The sequence below is a fragment of the Emys orbicularis genome, chromosome 9, assembly GCF_028017835.1.
Source record: "Emys orbicularis isolate rEmyOrb1 chromosome 9, rEmyOrb1.hap1, whole genome shotgun sequence".
Classification (NCBI taxonomy): Eukaryota; Metazoa; Chordata; order Testudines; family Emydidae; genus Emys; species Emys orbicularis.
Genome location: NC_088691.1, coordinates 40860285 through 40885959, shown reverse-complemented (window position 1 = coordinate 40885959; position 25675 = coordinate 40860285). Strand labels below are relative to the sequence as shown.

At 47.0% G+C, this 25675-nt stretch overlaps 1 protein-coding gene across 1 annotated transcript in view; it reads left to right on the top strand.

Annotated features, from left to right (window-relative positions):
* Window positions 1-8534: 8534 nt before the first annotated feature.
* GABRA3 (gamma-aminobutyric acid type A receptor subunit alpha3) overlaps window positions 8535-25675 on the top strand; it is a 113055-nt gene continuing 95914 nt past the window's right edge. The window contains exons 1-2 of the mRNA XM_065411006.1: window positions 8535-8623; window positions 16390-16511. Of these exons, the coding sequence (XP_065267078.1) occupies window positions 8535-8623; window positions 16390-16511 (211 nt within the window). The remainder of the gene's footprint in view (window positions 8624-16389; window positions 16512-25675) is intronic.

The following is a 25675-nucleotide window of genomic DNA, read 5'->3' as shown; positions in this document are numbered from 1 at the left end:
ACCTGGAGTCACTTTCAGGGAAATTACTGGGGGAGGGGGGAACTGGGATTAGTTTTGGTTTATGGGAAATGGTTGTTGAGCGGCTTTTGGTTTTGCTGAATTAAACCCAGTGGTGGTTTGGACCCTGCTCATAATTATCACAGTCACCAGCACACCGGGGAATGTGGATAAACAGACCCAGTTTGAGGCTCGACTCTCAATCCAATGAGCATCCTTGTTTCCATATTGCCCTGTCTTTTTATTTTTCCCCTCACATGCCTCCTCCTTTGTGAGTATTTTGTATTGGTATTGTAGTGCGGAAACCACACTTGGGAGCTTCCATGTGTCTCTAACACTTGGTTTGAGTGGCAGATTCTTTGCAAGGCCTGATGATAAATATATAAGCTTTGTGCCTCCTAGGTATGTGTGGGAGTCCCACAGGTTTTCTCTCTGTGTGTGTTTTGAGTTGTTGGGGTTGTTCTGTGTGCATCTCACAGGTGTTTGTGAGTTCAAAGATTCCTCTGCTGGTGAGAGGAAAAGGAAGCTCTTACGTTCTCTCTCTTACCATGGTGGGGAAAGTGATCCTTGCATGTAATAATAAAAATAAGCAGATCAGTTTGTTAGGTTCTCTGGAACCTTCCTCTATGAAAGGCTTGAGGTAAACAGACAATTTTTTTTAAGCACCTCCCGTGGGGACAGTGCCATGCAGGGTTAATTCAGACTGCAAGAATTACTAGCATTACAATGTTGTGGGGATGAACTCCAGGAGCACTCAGGCTGCTCATGCTTACTAGAGGGCTCTCTGCTGTACAGGAATGGATTTCTTATTCCAGGCTGGATCAAAGTCTACTATAAACCATCTCCTCCTTACAGACGCTGCATGAAAACAGCCTGAGAGACACAGCCATTCAGAAAGAGGGTCCTCGGTGCTAGCACCTTGACGTCCCCATCACTAGTCAGTTAAAAACAGGTGCTTTAACCAATCACCTCCCCACAGCCCTGCCATCCTTTTAATTAAACAGTCTATTCAGACAATCACTGTTGGATTTATAGAGGGTGCCTCGCACAGAGCTAGATTTTGCTTGATCCTTTTGTTGCTGAAAAGGAGAGGTGCAGTCAAAGTCCCTGTGCTCAAAGGGGTCCAGCCAGTGTCCATTTGCATGGGGGAGCAGCGGGGGTGCTCCTATGCACTCAAACCATCCCAAATAGCCCATGGATCTGGCTTGGGAACAATGGGGAGCTTTAAAAGAGCCCCTAAGCTTGCCTTGTGTCAGCAAGGAAGGGAGAAAGAATGCTGAGTTGTACATTATTTTTACTCATAGGAGGTGATCAGATGCTTATGGGTGTCGATATAAGAACATGGGTGATCTGGCCCATCATTGCCCTGGGGCCAGCCAGTGCCCACCAGTAACAATCCAGCCCATGACCCCTGCTTTTGTTTACAACAGTTGAAGCAATGCATCAGAGAAAATGTATGCAGACGTGTCAAATGGGATAGACTGTCAGGATCTGGCCCTGTTTCTCTCTCCATTCCCTTTAAGAAAAAGCCTTACTAGATTGAGGACCACAAACTGCTCTCATTGTAGCTCACACTCCACCACCCCCACCTCATCTTTCCCAATAAAAATCAAGCACAAACGAAAGGAAGGAGAGATTGCGTGGTGTGCCAGGCTATCTCCTGTAGTCTCAGCGGCACTGTCTGCACTAGGAAATTGAGCTATTGCTGGCAAAGCATCCACCTGAATTGGTAGTGAAGACAGTTTTCCCCTAGTGTGGATGGGTCCAAATTATTTTCAGCACCATGGCCCTGAGCTAGAAGGGTCCTTAAGTATGTGCCTAACTTTAAGGACTGTATGTGACTGTAAAGTTAATCATATGTCTAGATATCCTGCTGAATGAGGGCCCTTTACAGGATGCATGCGTGGAAGTTGATGGAGCCATAGTCAGTTTCCTGGTGTAGACTGATGTGTAACTATGGTCAATGTTAATACCATCCTAGTATCCAGTTCAGCTTTTGCTTTCACTGACTATGGTCTTGAACCAGCCTGCATTACCATAGATTTTGTTCGCTACATCCCTGGTTCCTCCACATACCTGGCATCATCCTCCTTTCTGCCCCTTCCCACAACTTTTCCAGTCTTAGGATACATAAAATCATAGGACAGGAGTGGACCTCAAGAGGTCATCTAGTCCAGTCCCCTGCACTCATGGCAGGACTAAGTATTATCTAGATTCATAGATTCATAGATCCTTGGTCTGGAAGGGACCTCAAGAGGTCATCGAGTCCAGTCCCCTGCCCTCATGGCAGACCAAATACTGTCTAGACCATCACTGGCCGATGTTTCTCTAATCTGCTCTTTAAAATCTCCAATGATGGAGATTCCACAACCTTCCTAGGCAATTTGTTCCAGTGCTTAACCACCCTGACAGTTAGGAAGTTTTTCCTAATGTCCAACCTAAACTTCCCTTGCTGCAATTTAAGGCCATTGCTTCTTGTCCTATCCTCAGAGATTAACGAGAACAATTTTTCTCCCTCCTTGTAACAACCTTTTATGTACTTGAAAACTATTATCATGTCCCCCCTCAATCTTTTCTTCTTCAGACTAAACAAACCCAGTTTTTTCAATCTCCCCTCATAGGTCATGTTTTCTAGTCCTTTCATCATTTTTGTTGCTCTTCTCTGGACTTTCTCCAATTTGTCCACATCTTTCCTGAAATGTGGCACCCAGAACTGGACACAATATTCCAGTTGAGGCCTAATCAGTGTGGAGTAGAGTGAAAGTATTACTTTTTGTGTCTTATTTACAACACCCTGCTAATATATCTCAGAATGATGTTTGCCTTTTTTTGCAACAGTGTGACACTATTGACTCCTATTTAGTTTGTGAGCCACTAGAACCCCCAGATCCCTTTCTGCAATTCTCCTTCCTAGGCAGTCATTTCCCATTTTGTATGTGTCCATTGACGCTTTGAGCTGGAGTTGTGATTCCCAGCTGCAGGAGACATACCTATGCTAGCTCTAACCCAGCTAGCTTACTACAAATAGTGTGTCTGCAGTGGTGCAAGTGGCAGGAGAGGCTAATGGCTCCAGTACATACCCATCCAAGATGCTAGCCATGTGCTCTGGGTGGTTAGCCACTCCTGCTGCTTGCCCCACCAGTTACTCTATTTTTAACACACTAGCTCAGTCAGAATGACATCCCCAGTTCAAAGCATAGACAGACCCTTAGTGCGTGGCTTCCTCCTCTGCATCAGGCTCCCTGCATCCCTCCACTCTGCCCTGCCATTCACCAGCTTTTTGCAAAGCTGATCTGGAAAGGACGTACTTTCTTCTTTGCTCATCTTTAGGAAAAACTCTCCAGGGTAGGTCCAAAACACTACAGATTGCAAAGATGTTACTGCAGCATTTGGGATCATGGCTGTAAAATCTTGGATTACTTTTGCGGGTATATCTCTTAGTTTCTGTACTGAGCCTTCAAGGAACCCTTCTACATCACTTCTGATCTATAACACCCCTGGCTCTTTCGGTTCTGGGCCCATAAACTGCTCTGCTGATGCACCTCAATCATGATCTACATTGCCCTTGCTATTACAGAGCTGTGTCTCCACTCAGTTCAGCTAATGTACCTCATTCCTGATGAGATGTGCTCCTAGCTGCTCCAGTCATGGGTCTTCATACAGCTCTCAATGCATCTCAGGGCTTGTCTATATCATGGGGTAATGTGCTCTACAGGGGTGTGATTTCTAAAGCACACTAACATGCTGCACATTGATTGGTCCATGTAGGCCCTGTTGGTGTTCATTACTGTTTTAGCCAGTTCTGGGGGGAGGGATAGCTCAGTGGTTTGAGCATCGGCTTGCTAAACCCAGGGTTGTGAGTTCAATCCTTGAGGGGGGCTATTTAGGGATTTGGGGCAAAAATCTGTCTGGGGATTGGTCCTGCTTTGAGCAGGGGGTTGGACTAGATGACCTTCTGAGGTCCCTTCCAACCCTGATATTCTATGATTCTACCTTAAAGCACACTAGAGAACCTTCAGTGAGCACCAACAGTCTACTTGAAAAATTCATGACCAGATCCAGTTCTACTCTCCACAGAACTGGTATTTGACTCTTGTACCGCATGCTCACACTTAATTCCATGTTAATATGGATAACTATCATCTCAGTTTGGAGCTAGCTAAGGCAATACTGCATCCCTGAAATCAGGAATTTCTGCATGGGGCCTGGCCTCATGTCCTGGTTGATTTGACAGAAGCTAGCATGTTTTCCCGGTTGCTGTAAACCCCAGCAGACTGGCAATAAACTGAGCCTTCACAACCTGAAAGCTGAACCATTTCTTGGTCTTCCAAATTGGGGTGCCAGCAGCTGCAGGCTTTTTGGGTTCTCAAAGGCCAGCTCTACCTGGTGTTGCAGTAGTGGGCCTCCTCTGAACTGAAATTATCAAATGTGAGGCGGTGTGATGTGGAGGCATCCTAACAAACTATATGTATGCAGCTTCTTACTTGGTACTGCCACTCCAAGGTGCCTCAGCATATTGAGAGACCTAAAAGGGGAAAGACAGTTAACTATGCAGTAACATTACAACAAAAATACAACTGAGCATTAATGTAAAATCTGAACATACTAGAGAGGCAGGACAGCCAAGTGGCCATTGAAAATACCTTAGGCCTTGATGCCCAAACTTGATCCGTTTCTGGCAGTGTCATTACCAGGGTGAAATTAGGCATAGCCACCTGAAAGTGGCCATTTGGAAAAAATGGGTCTTCAGACATGAATGGAAAATGCTGAAAGTTTCTGCTGTCTGGATGTGCTTAGGCTGAGTGTGGTTTAGAGTAATGGAGCACTGGGAGACCAGCCTTTCTCTGGACTTCTGGCATGCGCTGCCTTGCAGATGTGGACAAATGCAGGTCATGACCCCAATAATGGGGAATGCCCAAACCTGAGGTGACAAGGGTGAGGGTGGGGAGAGAGGTGGGAAGGAACTTGAATGGAAGGGGAAGAATCTTTGTCACTTTGGTGCTGCTGAGATCTTTTGAGAGCTATTTGCATCAGCCAACACCACTAGCAGCAGACTGTAGCAATTGTTGCTCGTGCAGAGCCTTGTCTGTGGAACCAGAGAGAAATTATGTCCAAAGCTGACTGCGAAGAGTTAAAAGGGATCTCACAAAACTGGGTAACTGGGCAACAAAATGGCAGATGAAATTCAATGTTGATAAATGCAAAGTAATGCACGTTGGAAAACATAATCCCAACTATCCATATCAAATGATGGGGTCTAAATTAGCTGTTACCACTCAAGAGAGAGATCTTGGAGTCATTATTGATAGTTCTCTGAAAACATCCACTCAATGTGCAGCGGCTGTCAAAAAAGCGAACAGAATGTTGGGAATCATTAGGAAAGGGATAGATAATAAGATAGAAAATATCATACTGCCTCTATCTAAACCCATGTTATGCCCACATCTTGAGTACTGCATACAGATGTGGTCGCCCCGTCTCAAAAAAGATATATTGGAATTGGAAAAAGTACAGACAAGGGCAACAAAAGTGATTAGGGGTATGGAACGGCTTCCATATAAGGAGAAATTAATAAGATTGGGACTTTTCAGCTTGGAAAAGAGATGATTAAGTGGGGATACGACAGAGGTCTATAAAATCATGACTGCTGTGGAAAAAGTAAATAAGGAAGTGTTGTTATTTTCTCCTTCTCATAACACAAGAACTAGGGGTCACCAAATGAAATTAATGGGTAGCAGGTTTAAAACAAACAAAAGGAAGTATTTCTTCACACAATGCACATGAACCTGTGGAACTCTTTGCCAGAGGATGTTGTGAAGGCCAAGACTATAACAGGGTTCAAAAAAGAACTAGATCAGTTCATGGAGGATAGGTCCATCAGTGGCTATTAGCCAGGATGGGCAGGGATGCAAAAACATTCTCTGAAGTGTCTCTAGCATCTGTTTGCTAGAAGCTAGGAATGGGTGACGGATGAATCACTTGATGATCACCTGTTCTGTTCATTCCCTCTGAAGCATCTGGTATTGGCCACTGTTGGAAGACAGGATACTGGGCTAGTTGGACCTTTGCTCTGACCCAATATGGCCGTTCTTATGTATGTTCTTATGTGAATTGCACTGGTCACATCTGGACACAAAAGGAACGTGCTCCAACAACTTGCAGCGAGCATGTGAGAGTATCCATGTAGGCCTGGCCTGTCAGTTCACTACAATAGTACCAAATTACCTGGAAATGAGGCTCTGATTGCACAGTTCCTCTTTTGATAAGACCCCTAGATTTCTGATTAAACAGGCAGGAACCACCGCACAAATGTCACTAATATTGGTGGTAAGAGAGGAAAAAATGTCCATTAGTGACTAAACTGAGACCACTGCTCTCACTCCACTCATAAGCCAGGTCAGGTGTGAGTTCTGGCCTCCAAAACGGCGTTAACCTGTTGTGCCATGTAGGCCCCTGTTAGCGATGTGCTTAGTGGAGGAAGCTCTTGGAGCTGGGTGCAAAATCTCTACCACTAAATGGAGTGTTCAGGGGGGGGGGAGATTTCCCTTAGTCTGATGGAGTCACCCCTCTCTGGTAAAACACCCCGGTCAGAGATTACTTTGATTGGGGGCCTCGTGTTTCTGTAGAGCTCATGGTTAGTGACTTTGGAATGCAGCATCTTGCACTGAATATTGGGTGTTTCCAAAGAATTCCCCAGCAGGGAGAAGGGGACCATACCCCACCTGGATCGACTGCTGTACATAGCGCCCTCCCCATTCTGTTTCAGAGCTTAGTTGGTACCACTCAGTGTATTGTTCAGAAGCAGGCGGGATCAGCAGCGGGTTGGGGGAGCATGCATGCAGCTCAGAGATCTCCTCCTGCTTTGTCATACTAATGCTGTCCTCCTGTCCTTCCTAGCGAGCCCCCACCTCAGTTCAGTTCTCCCCACATCCACAGAGCCAGACCCATGCGGACTTGGCTCTCTGCTGTGAGCCTGCAGGTAGCTTAGTGCACCACTGCCATAAGCAGGTGGCTGCTTTATCAGACTGGGAACCGGCATCCACACTTCTTTGGCATAGGCCCCAAACTAAATTGGCTCTCCACTACTCTGTCCACCCTGCTTATCCACTCATAGCCGCTCTCCCCTGCCAATGATACCAGCCGTCACCCCGTTTGCTGCTCCTCCCAAAGCTGCCATCTTGCTTCCTTTCATGCTGCATCTTAGTCACAGATAGTGCTCCCCGGTCCGATCCATAAGGACGCTGATCATTTCCCCTTCCAATGTCACCTCTTCAAGATGCACTTCTACCATGATTCCTACAAGACATCAACCAGCAGCTAATGTCTAGGGCAAAGGCCATTTGGGAAGTGCTGATGTTGATGGGCGGGGAAGGTTGATTATCTACTGTACCCTCCACCGCATCCTCAATTACTTGTTTGTTTTCTTAGCTTGTGAGCTGTTCAGGGCAGGGACTGTGTATTGCTATATCTTTGTACCGTGCCTATAACATGAAGGATATCGTTGCAGTACAAATAATAATGACCGCTACTGCTGCTGGATATCAAATGTATGTTTGTGGGGCAAGGTTCAGTTGGGTCCTGTCCCCTCTAGAGTTCCTGTTACAGAAGTGGAGCCAAGCTGCTTGTGCTTGGGTACCTGCCTGGCTGCCAGTGGTTAGAGTTTTGCAAGGGGCAGTTGTCCAAGTAAGCTTAGGGATTGAGGGAGATGTGAGCCCCCCAGGAGTGAGGGGACTTTGCCTGCATTCTGGTGAGTTTAAGATTTATCTCTGAGTATTTGCAAACACTGACTGCCCTAATAGTCACAGCTGCCCTGTGAACGAGGTCAGCGTTTTTCTCTGTATTCCACAGATGAAGAAACTGAGGCACTGAGAGGTTAAGGCCCAAATTGTCAAGCCTGGGTTTAAGTTAGTCACCTAACTTGGTATTGAAGCATTAGCATCTAAGTGGCTTGATTGTCAGAGGTGCTGACCTCAATGGGCACTGCAGGGACTCAGCACGTCTGGACTTGGGTAACCAATTTTAGGCACCCAAGTGTGGAAATGCCTGTCTGTGACTTGCCCAGGCCACAAAGGGAGCTGAGATTTTTGTCCCCTGCTCTGGTGCTTTTGTAGGCTACTAGACCCCACTGCCTCTCATGCTATTCAACTGCACCTTCTTGTGGCCAAAGCTCTCGCTAGTGGCTCCGCATAGGAGCTGGCTTAGTTATAGGCAACTGGGAGGCAGGAGTTGTCAGCAATGCTAGTGCTGTCAGTGGTAGCTGGGGTAACACTGTCCATCACAGCCATGAACTGATTTGGGGTCTTCTCAAAACTCAAGGGACTTGTAACCGCATTTATACTGTACCCCCAAGCCCAGCCCTGGCTGGCTGTGAAGGGACTGTGGATAAACCTGTGAGCTTCTGGGGAAATCGGTGACAAGCTTTCATGCTAGTGAGTAAAATCTCTTTTCTTTTTCTTTGTCCCCTGCTCCACTCTCCCGCCCCCTACCCTGGCAGGTCTCAGAGACTCTCCCACTCTCCATTGCTGCATCTTGAGGACATGGCGCTGAGCATCCCAGGAACTGTTCCTCTCTGTACCATTAGCCTTGGAATTCTACTCATGGCGTATGCTCTCCCTGCTGAAGCTGGGTAAGATGACAAGAACCTGGGGGTTTTAATAACACTGGTGACTGAGGACTCCGTGTGCTCTGCTTGGGGTATTCCAGTGTAATGTCCCCAACCCCCACTTTTCTTCATGTGGAGTATTCCAATATAACCTAGAAAAAGGCAACCCCTGGATTTTCTTGAAACCATTCCAGTATAAACCCAGAAGAGTGTCCACTTCCCTCCCCGCACCCTTGCCAAAACCTTGCTATAGGGTTCATGTGTCCCCCTCTCTAGCACCTGCTTCATTTAGTCTTCTGCAATATTTTCCAGGATGCTGATTGCACCATCCTCCATCTCATATGCAGTATTTCGCTGCTGCACAAGTCTCTGTTTTCCTTGTCTGCATGCAATATTCTAGCTTAACATAAAACAAGTCCCACCCCCCCCTTGGAATATTCACTCCCTTGTAGCTGAGAGTGACTGAGATTACATTAGCATTGTTCAAGCTGCTATAGCTAAGGTTATGTCAGCACTTTTATGACAAAAACCAATTTTCTAACTTGGCGCATGAGCAATTCGCTCTGGGCTAAAACTTGGCAGATTGCTTCCAGGCTTTTTATTTATTTATTTATTTATTTATTTCACAAAATTTGAAAAACGGAATTGATTCAGCTGTTTGACTGTTACAAGTGTAAATGACAATGAAAAAAATGCATTGATCTTGGATGGAGTTCTTGGCCTTGGTTAGTGGTTCCTGGACTTGCCTAGGAGCCCATGATCTGGGATGCTACTGCCTGACCTCGCTTGCTTTCTTGCATTCATAAAATTGTTCTGAACAGAGAAAAGGAGAGTCCATTTGTCCATTATTGGCCACCTGTAATCAGATCATTATGTAGCCCAATTGCAGCATAACACTCCGCTGTGCCTCCCAAGTGACCCCTTGTGGTTGACAGTCAGAAAGTCAGGAGGGATGATTTCCTTTTAAACAGAGGAAGGCCCAGCACAGCACAGTCTATGTGGGCAGTGGTGAGGAATAAGGAGATCCCCAAGTAAAAATCCCTTTGGATGGATATATATATATATACACACACATACTACACCCATCTTTGGCAGCAATATTTGATTTAATTAGGGTGACCAGTTGTCCCGTTTTTAAAGGGACAGTCCCGTATTTAAGGTGTCCTGACTTTTCCTTAAAAACGGGCAATTGTCCCGTATTTTCTGTCTCTCCTCACCCCCCCCCCCCCAGGCGCCCCAGGAAAGCCCAAGACCCTCTGGCCTGGGACGCTGCCCAGGAGGAGCCGAGCCCTGCATGTGCCGAAGCCCATGCAGCACTGGCACAGGAAACCTCTCCGCCCCTCAGCTAAGCTCTGGAGTGGCACACGGGGGGGAAGCGATTTCTAGCCTGTTCATGCCCCAAACCTGCAGGCTCCACAGCACCCCCGGGGCAGGGGCTTAGCACCCTCTTCACCCACCTCTCCCCTGTCCTGAGTCCTGCCCCCACGGAGCGTGGGGCTGCTCCGTCCCCAGGCATCCTCCCCTGCTGAGCCATCTCTCTGGCTGGGTTTGCTGAAGCCCCTGCAGTCAGGTTCCCTGGGCCCTGGTGCACAATGCATCCTTAGTACTTAACCCTCTCCTGCCTGTACTGTAGCCGGGGAACAGGAGGCGGCTGGGTTATGTTGGTGGCTAACAGCAGCCTGGAGATGTTAGCTGCCTTTCAACACTGTGCAGGCAGGAAGGGACAAGTTGCTTCCAGCCGGGGGGGGGAATGGTGTGTGTGTGTGGGGGGGGGGGAATGAGCTCTACAAAGACACTGGCCAGGTCATCCCTTCCTCCCCTGCAGCTGGAAGCAGCTCCTGTCCCTTCCCTTCCGCACAGTGCCGAAAGGCTGCTGATGGCCACATTCTGGTGTGATCCATGGCAGAAATCTACAGGGCATGTGATCCCGTTGCCTCGGGAAGATGCAGTGCCAGGTACTAGGAGAGGCAGGTCCATCCTGGGGGCCCAGCCAGGCATGGAGGGCAGAGAATGCCAGGCAGAAAGGGTCGGGTTAGTCGGTCACCCCCCTGTGTGAGAGAGGTGTATGGGAGTATGTGTGTGTCACTTCTCCCCGTTTGTGTGTGCGGGGAGGCAGGGGTGTGTATGTTACCCCTCGCTGTCTGAACCCTAAAGCCTTAAAGATAAGAAGGTAAATAAAAAGAATCCAACTATACAATGTTTCTTTTTAACGGGGACTCAGTCAACTTGATGTTAATTTGAACGTTTGTACTGCATAGTTCTGACTGATTGCCATTGAACTGGCTTTAATACGAGTAATTTTACCAGGTGTCCCGTATTCAGCATAGGGAAATAAGGTCCCACTAGATTTAATGATTTTGTGTGTGTACAGAAGCATGCAGACACATTTATTCACACTTATCTCACACACACACTTGTGCACACCTGCCACATGCCTTCACTTCTGCATACTCAGTCTCCTCACACATTCTCAAGTGTACACATGCACTGATACATATTTGTTTTGCACATACTCAAGCACACCCCCATGCACACTTATACATCCATGCCCCATTCTTACAAGCGCATACGTACATGTGCACACACACTTGTGTAAACATAGAGAGAGGTGCTCGCATGCCTACATGCGCATACGTGCCCTTGTGCACACACATGTACACTCTCGCTGCAGTTAAACCCGCAAGCTAAAATGGCTCCTTCTCCCTTACTGCACATGAAAATCTCCCTCTAAAAACTGCTCGACTCTTCCTGAGAGTCAATAACCCCCCTTCTCTCTAAGCTGCGAAGAAAGGCTTCGTTTTGTTCTTTGACACAGTAAATGGGCTTCGGAGCAATAGCCAGAACACTTGCTGAGTTGCTATTCCTCCAACTGCACTACCTCAGTGCTTTCATCACAGCTGTCACTGGTGCATAGGGAGCAGTAAACTGCCAATGTGAACTTTCATTCCGTCTCCATTCCCTGCCCAAGATAAACCCAGCACAAAGGGAAGGGTTTTCATTGTAAAGGAAACACCGACAGGCCCCTGGTGATAACGGTGGCAGCAAGAGCCACTGCAATTTAGATTAAGGTGATGAAAGTGAACTGCTTGTTCTTCTGTTGTCTCTAACCTGGGAATCTGGGCATTCATTTGTCATGAAGTCCTTCTACGTTGTGCTGAAAGTAGTTATTTAGATAGTAGATAGTTGTGGAGCCACATTGGAAGCCAGCCTGTGCTGTGCCTGCAAGGGGCCCTGCTTGTTAATCTTGCTATCTATAGGCAGCCTTTCTGCATTCTGGTCCTCTCTCTCTCCTTGTCTTGGGCCTCATTACAGATCCCAATTCCCCTCCAACCCACACAGACATGGTATTATCCCATGCTCTTTTGTCCCACATCATAGATCCAAATCTTCCTCCCTTTCACTCTGACCTGGCATTATCCTACGGTCTGTCACCTCTTCTTACTTAGCTGCTTGTCCCGCTGATCTACCTGCCATTATGCCACACTCTTATACTTCTTGCCCTCCCCTCGTTTCAGACCTCTTCAGCCCAACAAGACCAATTCAGAGAAATCTACACTTGGCCTCCATGGCTGTAAAGCCAAATGTCCAGTGAACTATCTTCATCCCCATCCCAAACACCTGAGTCATGCTAACTAGCAGAGGAACATTCAGCCCCATAGGGCCAGCGTGGGTGGAACAGGAAATGGGGCCCAGAACTGGTGTGTGTGGGTTTGAGCAGGAAGTTAGAGCCCAGGGAATAACTCCTGGAGGTTCCTTTTTCAAGATGATGGGAAACCTGTGATTTGCCTCAGCTAGGACCACAATAAAGGGGGAAACATGTGGAGTCCCACTAAGCTGTCAGTCAACATGAAGCAGCTTGTATTCCACGCCACTCACTGCTAGGGCATGAGCCATAAACATCCTGCCAGCATTCCTGCCTGACCTTGCAGCCCTTCTGGTTGCAGGCTTGATAGCACTGTCTGAACTGGCCTGCGTCCCTTCAGATCTCTCCATTGCCCCTTCGTTGCATATTCTCGGGTCCTAACTCCATCTCTGTCCCCCACATGCATGTCATCATCTCACGTTCTGTTGGCCACGTGTTGGTCTTGTTCATCTGCTGTCAGTTCTCCTTTCATTCATTATTTCTGCACCCTCCAGTCCCACTTGGTCGGGGCGGGAGAAGGATCAATTTGTCCCATTGTTTTTCTCTAGCCAAAGGGCAGCCTTTGCTTTATATTAAGGATAGACGAGCCCCTCTCCAAAGCTATGCTGGACCAAGCAGATGCCCCAAATATGGTTCCACATAGAGATGCTCCTGATTCTTTCCTTTGAAATTTTTATATCCCCAGCTGAGCTGCTTTTTCACATAGTCTTCTAAGCGAGATGTGAACTCCACAGTGTTCCAGTCTGAGTCAAAATACCAAACCTCAAACAAAGCAAAATGGGTTCAAAATTGGACAAGATGAGTTTGCCGATCACTAGTGAACCTCTGCCAGGCACTGCTCTTAAACTGCTCTCCTGTCACACTTTATATTAAGGCTACATTTTAAATAGCTTATAAAGTAATAATAAATTATTAATAGCTGTGTTAGCATGATACAAATATACATTTCATGAGTTCTAGATGGTTATAAGCACATCAGCAGAAGGTGGGACAGATGGTTAAAACCCATGGTTAAGCAACCTGTGGGACATTATTCCAATTGCACTATTACAGTCCCACTTATTAAAAATGGCTCTTTATTAGACCTAGTTGAAAATCAGATTTCTGTCCCATCAATATTTTAAAAATTGTTTTTGTACCAAATCTGTACAAAAAGTCAATATATATTAATTTTTTTACAGAATGGAAAGCTCCAAAAATACTTATATGAAATGTTTTGTTTTGACATTTCTGATTAAAAACAAAACCTTTTGACTTTCCAGAACAAAACATTTCATTTTGGTGTGGATGGACATTACTCTATATCTCTTTCAGCTGCCACAGTGCCTTATAGGAGTTGTAGTTCAAGTGCCTCAGGTCCCATTCTCTTCTATGGGCTGGACTAAATCTCTGATATTCCATGGTCATGTGACTGCCATGATGCATCATGTCAACTCAACAAGACTGGAGACTGTGGTGCATCATGGGAGATGTAGTCTAGCCAGGAAGCCTGTCTCAAAGAGGAGAACTGGGGCACTCAAATACTCCACGAGGTATGCAGCAGCACAAGCAAACACAGACTGATGTCAAACAGATCTGAAATGAAACATTTCAGTTGGGGTCAACAAACTGAAATGTGTCGATTCAGGTCAACCTGACTCTACACAAAATATTGCATTTTGATTTTTCCTGACACAAAATCAATAAATGTTGGTCAAATCAAAATTTTTCACAGGAAAATTTAGATTTTGCACAAAGTGAATTTTCTGTCAACCCCACTTGCACAAAAAATAAACAAAACAAAACAAAAATGCATTTAGATGGAAAATTCCTGACCAGCTCTATTATTTATCATTTATTGGCCCTTTATAAACTATTTATAAGTGTATCTGTAATATAAAGTGTGACCCTTTAACCAAACCCCATGCTACACAATTGGTCTTGAAAATGTTAGCCACCATTCCTCCCCTCATTATTCTTCCATTTTGCCCGGGCTCTGCATTTCTTGCTTCAGACTAGAAGTACTAAAATACATTGAGAAGATGCTGTTCTTGTATTTCCAGCAAATGACAGGTCTCTCATGAGAGCCTGTTTTCATGAGCTTACAGACCCCATCTTGTTGCTTCCTAAGCCAAGATCTCTGCCTAGTTTGGCTGAAGTTCATATAGGCCTATGGACCTCTGGGGGTGCTCCTCTGAACCTTGTGAGATTGTCCTGTCACTAACTAGCTGTGCTGGTAAGGGATTAGTAATCATTATACCAAGCTGGTGGTCACTTCATCCAGCATGCTTAGCAAAACTGTCAGAGAGATGAATGCACGACCCATCTGACAAGCCAGAGTCCAGCACAGGCATGTCGGAAGCTCCTAGCCACTGCAGCACCACTAGCACCTTCCTAAAAGAAATACGCTGGGGAAGGAGGAAGCGAAATCGAAGTCTGCAGTTTGGGAATGTACGTTCTCTCTTGTTTTCTGCTCCACAAAGGGAAGCTGCCCATTCTACAAATCAACCTTAATGCAGCAGCACCCAAGAAACAACACTTAAGTGAATGAAGAAAAATAGAAAAATTAAGAGTAAAAGAGAAAACAATCAGAAAGAGAGGGAAGGAAAGGGAGAAAACAAACTAAATGTGCAGAGTCATGGGGTAGGAATACTGCCAAAGCTGCTCTACCAGCCTCCTAATACCCATTCCAGTGGCTCCAGGAGTGCTGCTCTGCAAACGCACCTGTATAATTTACAACCCCCCACTACCAGCATTGGTGTCTCTCCCATTTGCCATGTTCACTCCTCTTAATCAAGCTGCTGCTCCCAAGTCATTTATTTCTCTGTTTAGCAGTAATGCATCGATTTGTCAGCGCTGGACTGCAACCCCCACCAGAGGAGACTCCTGCACCACTTCTAGCAATTCATCCGCTAAACCACCCATTCATCTCTGTACCTTCCTGTGTTTTTTTATCTATCATGCTGCATGCCCAGGCTTCTTAATCTTTCCTTCTGTCTCCTTGCAACTTCTTGTAGCTGAACTTGATGTTTCCTGCAATTTCTGCATTTCTCTAGCTTTTTCCGTTTCCTTTCTCCTTCACTTAGTCTATTGTCTGTCCACTTACAGTTCCTACTGATGTCTCCTTCTGGGATTCGAATGACTGGGAATGCCCTTATACACAGCATTATTACATTACACTGTCCCTTACACTGTTGGGCATCTAGTGGTTTGTGACTTGAATTTCAGAAGTTAATTGATTCCAATGAGAATTGGGGTGCTCAGCACCTCTATTCAATCCACGGGCATGATTTTCAGACTGCAACATTTGGATGCTTATCTGAATCTCTCCTGAGGTTTGCAAAATTGCATTGGAAATCTTGTGAGGTGAAGCTTGTTCATGTGTGTTGATACTTTCCTGGTTGCTCCTGGGCCAGAAAATACTGTGAAAAAAGACTTTCCATACAAATGGTATTTCAGCATTTGTGCTCTGAACAAAGCCAGGAAACATAGGCAGGTGAGAATGAAATTCAATTCAAAGTGGAGAAAATTTCAACCAACTTCAGAAACAATTCACTTCCGATTTTAAGTGACAGTTCAGTGCCTCACATCCAAAGTAGTTTGCTTATCTCCAATTCTTTGCAATGGCCCCTCCTGAAGTGGAGAGCCTGTAAGCTCCTCTATCCCTGAGTTCTTCTGCATCTTTTGCTAAATGTCTCTTACTGGCAGAAACTGGGACTGGAGTAACAGTGATGTCTCCTTAGCTCCTGCTAAACCTTTCTCCATTAGGATGTTGAGTGGGAGATGCTGGAACAGGGAAAGATGATTCTCCCAATCAGGACTCCTAAACCATTCCCCACGTGACTGGTTGATGGGAGATTCTAGCACTTTAGTTGCCAGCACCCCCGTACAGCAACTTTAAATGGGTAAAGTAGCGGTGAGATCTCTGCAGTCAGCCTCTGCAGTGACTACAAGGAAAAGAGGCTGGGACTGGAGTAGGTGTGATGTCTCTTGCAATCAGCCTCCTACACACGTTATCCTATGGACAAACATAAAACATACTGCAGCGCAAGCCTGCAGAGGCAGACCATGTCTGAATGAACATCTTTGTTTAAAACAAGAGCTCAGGGCATATCAAGAGCGGATTTCTAGTCCAATTTCCCTTTTTATCTCTCTCTTCTTTCCCCAGGCTTTCTCAGAAGCACGGTCCAGATATTGTTGATGACAGCAAGGACAATATCACCATTTTCACACGCATTCTGGACCGGCTGTTGGATGGGTATGACAATCGGCTGAGACCTGGACTTGGAGGTCAGTCTGCACTGTGAGGATTTTATTCTCCTTCACTACATAGCTTCATAAATGAGTTATAAAGTTTACTCCCAGAGTAATATCAAACATCATTCATGGCGTAAAGGGGGAATTCAGTCCTACTGTTGTTTTTTCCCTGGTTCTTTATAACCGCAACAATCTTCTGGTGGGAGAGAAACCCACCTTGCTCTCCTGAGGTGAGATAGGAAGATGGTCTCTCTTTGACCTATATCCTGAGCTTCTATAATAGCTTTATCAATAGACCTGTAGATCGATCAATGTGGGCTTCTCTTCCTACACTAATGGACCCCAGCGTCCTCCTAGAGAAGACCTCCTTCTCCTGTGGAGAGAATGGAATTTGGTCTTCAAGTTCATTCAGTCCTGGGCTCCTACTTCAAGGCTCTGCCAAATGAAACCCTAGAAACAAACCCAAGCCAAACCCGTCGCAGGCATTATTGTGATCTGCTTTCATAGAGCAGAACCCAAGTGAGCCCCAGGGACCTGCACGTCAGACTGATGTCCTTCTTTCCAATTGACTTCAGTGGGTTTTGTCAAGGAAATGCTTTCAGTATCAAAATAATTTCTTCTGTGTCTACGTCCCATTTAGAAATTACTTTGGAGATTCTTTTCACACTGGGTCTTACTCAGCTAGGCCTCTCTCACTGGGACTCAATATGACTATGGCATGACCATGATGAGGAAGAACCACAGATGGGATGGAGGGTAGGGGGACAAGACTTACACCAGTAATTTGATGGGATTATTCAGTGAAACATGATGGGTGTTTTGGTAGGAGCAGGGGGATTTCGTTACCTTTCCTCCCCTTTGCTTTGTGTAGGCTTTGCATCCGAATTTTTTCGGAGGAATGTGACTGATGCATGGGAGGTGGCTCCTCTCAAGTGGGGGTTGCCGTTGCCAGAATGTTGCTGACCAATGTTTGTTTGTGAAACCAGAGCAATGGGTTTAGGTTGAATTGCACTGTGTCTGTAGGGAACAGCTGAGAGTTCCTCCACCCCACAGCCACTGCCCCCATCCCATTCAATACAGCGAGGAGAAGCTGGAGCTAGGGAGCTGTGACTGAGCTCTCCCACAGAGCAGTCTTGCACTACGTTTTCCAGCTGCTTCTGCTGGAATTGGAATGGCAGCGATCTCTCCCACAGCTAGTACTTTGGAAGCTTCTTATAGTGACTCCTGAGAGAGTCTGGAACTGAAGTAATTGTGGGCTCCCCTGCAAGCCGCACTACTTTACTACTCCCAACAGCACCTCCTGCTGGGGAGGTGGAGAGTGAAGTCCCTGAGTTCCCCATACTCTATTGCTCCTATGGGAACTTCTGCTGGGAAAGCCTGGGATTAGAGCAGCTGTGATCTTCCCCTGGTGGGAGGCTCTTGCTCCATTCCCTGCTGGGAGAGGCTTTCTAATCTTAACACCCAGCATTCAGTCTCCTCCCCTCTTTGCTTCTGTCTGCCCTGCTCTTCATTTAAGACAGCCAGATTCTCCTTTTTTAACAGAGTCCTAAACTGTCACTCCTTTCTCCCCTCTCCCCCCCCGCCACTGCTACTGCATGCCTACACCTCTCCAAAGAAACCTCAGGCAGAGATCAGCCAAAATCCAGGTGCATGCCAGCAAGCTCTTCTGCCTTCAAAAACCTGCCTTGCTGCATGGCTCTTTCGCCCAGGAGGGAAAGGGTTAAAATATCTGCATAGGCCATCCATCAGTTTTATCGCTTTTACTGCTCATCTCTCTCCCCCAGAATTAACCACAATCCCACTGATAGCTTTGCTTCCTCAAACCTCTCTGATGGGTGGATCGATTCCAATGAACTGCATCTGAAAGGGGACTTAGGGGACATCTGTGTTTCGTTCTGAGCTCAATAGCAAACCAATCCCCAGCGCAAACTATTAACAAGAGGACTCCCATGAGCCCGTTCTGGAGAAGTTAAAACCTTCCTAGGAATGTCTCTGGAATATTGCTTAGGTCCTTCAGCAAAACAGTTAACATAATGAATTGCCTTTGCCTGAGCCAGAACAGGCACGCCCTGCACAAAGCCGCCCTCACCTCTGCTTTCCCTTCACGCAGGATTCGTTAATAGCTGCACCAGAGGGGAAGGGCTGGCAAAGGTAAGAAATAAGGTTCTGAGCTAGGGCTGAGCTTCCCAGTGTGTGTGTCCGGATAGCCTGCCCTCTCACCTCTGAGCTAGGCTGTGGGTTCAAGTTCATTGCTGACACTGCAGCGTGGGTCTCTGGGGGCTGCTGCCAGTGGCTGTTTGGAAGAGGTGATATACAGGAGTCCTGTCTGCCGGCCTCTTTTGGCTGGAGAGGTGGACACTAATGATCCCACTGTGTGGAGGGTAGAGGGTAACCTGGGTGTCTTGGGGCACCATTCGGGTCTAATGACCAAGATTGTGTGAGGGTTCTGCTTCCCTTTAAGTCAGTCACTGCACTGCCGGTAGCTAGCATGCTGCTTTGGAAAGCACATTGGCTTACCTCAGGGATATCAATCTGCCGTCTGTGTGGACCACACCATTTACAGAGCACGCACCAACCCTCCTGACATTTTTAGGGATCCCCTCCCTCATCTGTTTGCCTTTCTCCCTCCCTCATACCTCATTCTGGAGGAGGCTTTCATCATCTCTGCACAGTTTGCGCTGGGGTGTGTGATTTATCCTCACACACAACACAGTGCTGAGCCTATTGTGTCCCTAGCTATCATATGCAGCAACGCTGCAAAGGTCAAGGATAACTAGGAGAGGGTGTTGCCTAATGGTTAGCAAGTGACTGGGAGTCAGGATATGTGGATTCAGTTTCCGGCCCTGCCACTGACTCCGTGTGACCTTGGGCAAATCACAACCTCTCTGCCTCAGTTTCCCCATTTTACTAACAGAGGTAATGCTGCCTGTCCCACAGAGGCTTTGAGATCCCCCAAAGGAAGGTATTAAAAAGCACAAAGTATTAATTGTATGTTTCTAGTGATAATGAAATAATGACGGTTGGGCCGGGGGCAGTCTCCAGATTTCTGCCATTGAAAAGCCACGCCTAAGTAATACAGACTCCCTAATAAAGGGCGAAATCTCATTACCATACTCCAGGCACAAAGATATAGCTGGGCCCAGATCTAGCAGGATTGTTCATTCACCTTCTGCTGCTGTAGACCTGAATTCAAATTTTGGCTTGAGCCACATGTGAATGAGTTTATTGGTGTCTCACTCTAAACTGGGGTATGCCACAAAAGCTTAGTTCAAGTGGCAATCACTCCAGGGGGTTAGAACTAGGGGTGCCGAAGGTGCTGCTGTACCCCTCTGGCTTGAAGTGGTTTCCATCATTTACAAGGTTTACAGTTTAGTTCAATGGCTCTCAGCACCCCCACTATACAAATTGTTCCAACGCCACTGCAATCACTATTTCAGGCAATGTCTGGAATAGCCAGGGGTCCTCTGGCTTGTGACTGAGGGGCATTTGCAGAGCTGTGGGCTAGCCTAGGACTGAAATAAACATGGTTGCATTGGCAAAGCTGCAAAGGGAAGATCACACAGGGCCTGCCTGAGCTTTCCCTGGTTCATGTCCGTGCTGTGACTTAGAGTGCTGAGTGGTCCCATGGATCTTTAGAAATAATAAATAAAGCTCTGACACGAACCCATTACTCCCTGGAAAGCCAATACCCTAAGAGAGGCTATCTGCTGCGAAACCTCTGGGATGTTAGGGCAATTAACTCTCCAGCTGCTACTGCAGCTGCTGAAGAAGAAGGACTTGAGGAACTTTTAACCCTTCCGTGGCATTTCGGCTTGATATCTTTGCCATTGCATAGATTTCCATTAAAATAACATGAATTACAATGCAAGCAAATTCACAGGGATGGATGGAAGCTTGGGGTCACTCCATCGGTGCCATTTGTACTCCCAGGAGAGACAGGAGAGGGTAGGCATAGTACAGCTTGAATGGCCAACTTGGGTGGGAAGCAGAGCTCCAGATGGACTTAGTTGCTGACCCTACTGGTGACTTGGTACAGCCCCAATTTCAGAACAACAAGGATATTCCTAGGGACTCAATCCTGGGAAGCAGTGACTCTGAAAAAGATTTGGGGGATGCGGTTCATAATCAGCTGAACATGAGCTCTGGGTGACGCTGTGGCCAAAAGAGCAAATGCAATTCTGGGATGCATCAATGGGAATCTTGAATAGAAGTAGAGAGATTTGACCTCTATATTTGGCACTGGTGCAATCACAGTTGCAATACTGTGTCCAGTTCTGGTGCCTATAATTCAAGAAGGAAGTTGATAAATTGAAGAGGGGTCAGAAAAGAGCCATGAAATGATTAAAGGATTAGAAAATCTGCGTTATAGTGATAGACTTAGAGAGCTCAATATGTTTAGTTTAACACAAAGAAGGTTAAGGGGGAGTTAATCACAGTACAAGTATCTACAATGTGAACAATGGGCTCTTTAGTCTAGCAGAGGAAGATCTAACACAATCCAATGGCTAGAAGTTGAAGCTAGACAAATTCAGATTGGAAATAAGGTGTACATTTTTGACAGTGAGTAATTAACCTTATAACAACTCACCAAGGGTCATGGTGGTTTCTCCATCAGCGATAATTTTTAAATCAAGCTTGGATGTTTTTCTAAAAGATCTGCTCTGGGAATTATTTTGGGGCAGTTCTCTGGCCTGTGTTATACATTGGATTCAATGGGTTGACCTGGTGGCCGGTTTGCTGTGCGGCCCGGGTGTCACCCCACTCCGCGGTCAGCGCGGCAGTGGTCCTGAGAACCACAGAGGGGGGCTTAATAGTCGAGACGGAGCAGGTCCGGGGGAGGCTTAATAGTCGTCCCACGAGTGCTCCGGGGGCAGGCTATATGACCACAGTGACCCCTTCTGGCCTTGGAATCTATGGGGAGGGGGAGGAGGAAGGAATCCGTGGGTGGGAGGGAAGGGTTGAGTGATTCTAAATGGCTTTCCTGATGGAGAGGCACTCATATTGTAATCCCTTTGGGGCCTGTCTTTTTTGGGGTCTCATACAGCACTGAGCACAGTGTAGATGCTGAACAAGTAATAATGGAAGGATCAATTCAAAAGTAAGAGCAATGTAGAGAAGTGAAAAGGAGGAGGATAAAAGAAGGGATGGAGAGAGTGTGAGACAAGAAAAATGAGAGAGGGTGGGAGGCGGGCAGAGATGGCACAGTCTGCTTTTAATGTCCTGTGAAATATTTACAACCTCGCGGCAAACATTTAGAGATCCATCTGAAAACACTTAGCCAGGACAGCAAGCGCTGAGCACAGCATATGAGGGTGCAAGCCACCTGCTCTCTGCTGAATGCTGCTCTGAGAGCTGGGGCTGCCCATCTCGCACGTTCTGCGGAGCCTTCCCCATGTCCTGCCAGGTGCTAAGCAATGTTTGTCAGGCTTTAGGAAGAGATTATGTAAGCAGCAGAATGTTGATGTGGCAACTTTTCCCCTCATGCTACCATTTTTATATTTATTTTCTTATCCCTTCTGTTTTTACCATCTGCTCTGGCCCATTCCAACAGCTCTCACGCCAGAGCTGTTTCTCTTGCCAGGATGCCAGAGAAGCATTGCTCTAGCAAAATGGAACTGAGGCTGATCAGAAGAGCCTGGCATTCCTGAGCCAGGCCCTGAGAATGGCACCATGGCGGGAGAAGATTAAGCACTATTGCCGTGGGAGACAGACTCTACCAGGACGCCAGACCTCAGCCGAGTGCAGCCTGGTGTTCTCTCACAGGGGAGACTGGAGTTTGAACTGTGGTTTTGTGTGACAAGCAAAGACATGGGGGAGTGCTCGAGTGCTGACTTAGAAAGGAGCGATGCTGTGATGTGGCAATGTGCTTCCAAAACTCTTGTTCCTATGCAGAGAGAGAGAGAAAGGGCCTAGCAGCCCCTGCTGGCTGACTTGGCAGCAGCATTTGATAAGCTCTGAGCACCTTCGTGCCTGCCTCCCTGCTGAAGGCAGGTCCAAACAGCCCTGGCGAGTCAGGGTTAGCAAATCGGACACACTGGGCTTCACAAAAGCTTTGGGGGTCACCTCAACTCTCCCGGCTGCCCAAGCTCTGGGGGCACTGAGTTTTCCCACCCAGCGAGCCTCACACTGAGGAGAAAACAGAGGTGGGGGGACCTCACCCTGCTCTGATTATTATTTTTGGTGACCCTTAAAGAAATGGAGACGTGAAAACCCTACGGTGTGTGCTGGGTGAGCTGTTCCTACAACGACCCCCCTCGGCACACAGAGCAGAACTTGGACTGTGTACCATGGAGCAGCATGGCTGCACCTTTCCCTGCTCACCCAGGGAACAGCCCCCCACTCCCTTGGCAAATCTCCTGATCCCTCAAGGCAATCCCCATTGAGGAGAATATGGTGGGACTGCAAGAGATGCTTTTGCTGCTTATATCAGCAATGAGAGGTGTGTAATGACTGATGTAAGGCTTAGCCTCTACTACTGCCCCCTCCCAGTATCCCCTGCCTTGCCCCCTCTGCACCAATCCCATCCCCTGTCAGTGCAGAGAGGGAGCAGGCTGATGCTATGGGGCAAATCTGGCACAGGCCTGAGTCCTGTTCCAAGTTCCAACTGTTTTTCAAAGGTATAGCTGCATGAACAGATTACTTAATGGGATCAGAATTTTTTAAAATAAAGACAAAACTTCAACAGATAAAATGTCTCCCCTTGGGATACACAGTGCAGCTTGGTTATTAAGTCAGAGGAGGAATGGAGTGTACCCCAAGGGAATGGAGACATCTGCCATAATGGCCAACCATGCAGAAAAAAACCTCACGGTGATAGCGTTTTTATGGTCCGTGTTACCCTCCGCTCACGGACTGCAGCTGTGGGAATTTCCTGAGCCACTGTCCCTCCCTACAACAACATGGAGGTGTGGGATATTCCTAGGCTTTTTCTTCCTCACAATCTTGAGGCCTCTTCCAAGCGCCACAACAGAGAAATGTGGGGGTATGTTGATGCTTCTTCTCTTCCATCATGTCATGGAGCTTCAAGGACATCGGCAGCAGAGAGTTTGGGGCTCTACAGAGACCTTTCCTTCCCCTTCCCAGAGATCTGGGTTTTTTGGAGGCCTCTTCTTGGCCCCCTCCCTGAGGTAGCTTTTGTGTCCCACAGGACACACAGCTTGAGGTGTGATCCCAATTCATGAGGAGACTCCAGTTTGCAGGACAATCCTCCAGGAGAACAGTGGCTATGAGATCTGCTACTGTCTAGTAAGACCTAATGATAGGCCCAAACCATAAACCTCAGATCCAGATTTCAAACTTCCAAAGGTTCAGAGGTTCTGGATTTATGGGACCAGAATCTCGGTGTAAATCAATGTAGCCACACCAAAGTCAATAGAGGGATGTTGATTTACACCAGCTGAGGATGATCCAACTAGCATGTCTTCTGGCCCAATTTCCAGGCCTTTTCCTTTGTGCCATGTTGGTGCAGGTGAGGTGGGAGAAAAAAGAGAATCCATTACCCACACTGTCCCCAATCATGGTTTAGTGTGAGAGTAATGAGGGGGATAAGTGGGGAAAAATTTGAAGGGATTTGTGTGTCAGGGCCAAAAGCAGAGAGTGGGGACAACTGTGAGAGACTACAGAAATGAGATCCTACTGAAAATAACCTCAATGAGGTACCTCATTGAATAGTAAAATCAGCCCCACTTCCACCCCTTTGTAACCAAAAGCTGTGGCATCTTCCCAGGTCTCTCCTTCCCCAGCCCTCCCCACAAAACAAAAAGCTCTGGGATCTCTTAAGGCCCTTTCCTCCCCCCATCCAGAAGCTGTCCTGCCTTCCGAGGCCCCCCATCCATCCCAAATACACTGTGCTACAGTGCATGCACTACAACTCAGTGGGTGTTCTGAGGTGGTATTACAATGCAACAGGAGGGTATCCAGGGAGCATTCTGAGGAGCAGAGGCTGCAGCGTATGGCTGGTGCACAGTCCAAAGGGCTTCTGAGTGCGACCTGGATATTATTTCATTTAAATTGCCTTTCGGGAACCATAGAATCATAGTAGCAAAAAGTTTTACCCCAAGAGAGAAAACGATGCAGTTTGCAGTTGTTTAAAAAAATGGGTTAAAATTCTAAATTAGCAGTTTTCAAGAAAGAAAGAAAGAAAGAAAGTACACTTTGTATCATGTTCAGCAGATAGGCCAGTATTGATTATTTTTCTCAGTTGCAGTCACATCATTGCTCACAAGACAATTTAAATTATTATCTTTTTGGAGCCTCCAGCCATGTTCCTAAGGAGAGTCAGTCAAACCCTACTCCCCAGCACCTGATTAGTGGAACTCTCACTGACCAACCATCCTGTCTGTCTATCCGCCTTCGTACAGTGTTTGTCACCATAGGATCTAAGCATTGTGCAAGGATTAAAAGCACAGTGAGATGCACATGGGGCAGTCGGTTATCCATCCTACATAGGTATAATCAGGGCCCATAATGTGAGCCTGATTCACACAATTGGATTAAAGCAATCCAAGGCTTGAGGCACACAGCTCCCTGTGGCTCAGTCGTCATGTTGTGACCCCACCCTCCCATGCTATGAACCCATCCAAGTCGGAGTTGCAGTGGAACAGGGGCCTCTTCTCCCACAGAGCCTGAGTTAGTGGCATGGAACCCCTTCTCCACCTCAGGAGTGGCAGCAGGGGTCTCCTATCCTCCCCCTAGAGAGGCATGAGGTAGCCATTACTTACCCCACCAGCTAGGGTATATCTGCTTGGGTTGGTGGCTGGGCCACTGGCCTCTTCTCCTGCCACACACAAAAGTCTTCTGCTGGGCTGGTGTTGACAAGGCCCCCCAAAGCATGGGGCAGTTCTCCCTCTCAGAGCTATTGACTCAAGCTCTCTGCAGACTTAGGAAGACATCACTGCATTGGTTATTCTGGGGGCAGTTCCCCCAGGCACAGACCAGAGCTGTTGTTTCAGGCTGTCTGCAGACTCAGGCAGATTTCACTGCATTGGTTACAGTTGGCTCATCTTTTTTTAAATGGAAGCTCAGATTCTGTAATCATGTGACTCCAGAATCTGGGCCCTGATGCAAGGGCATATAGTGTCTATGCTTTAATCTGGCCATGCTGAGGTCAGCTCTTGGTCCTGCTGTTGGTTTAACCTCAGATTGTTACTTTTGACCTTACCACCTCATTCCCCACCATTTTGTTCCTTGGGAAATGC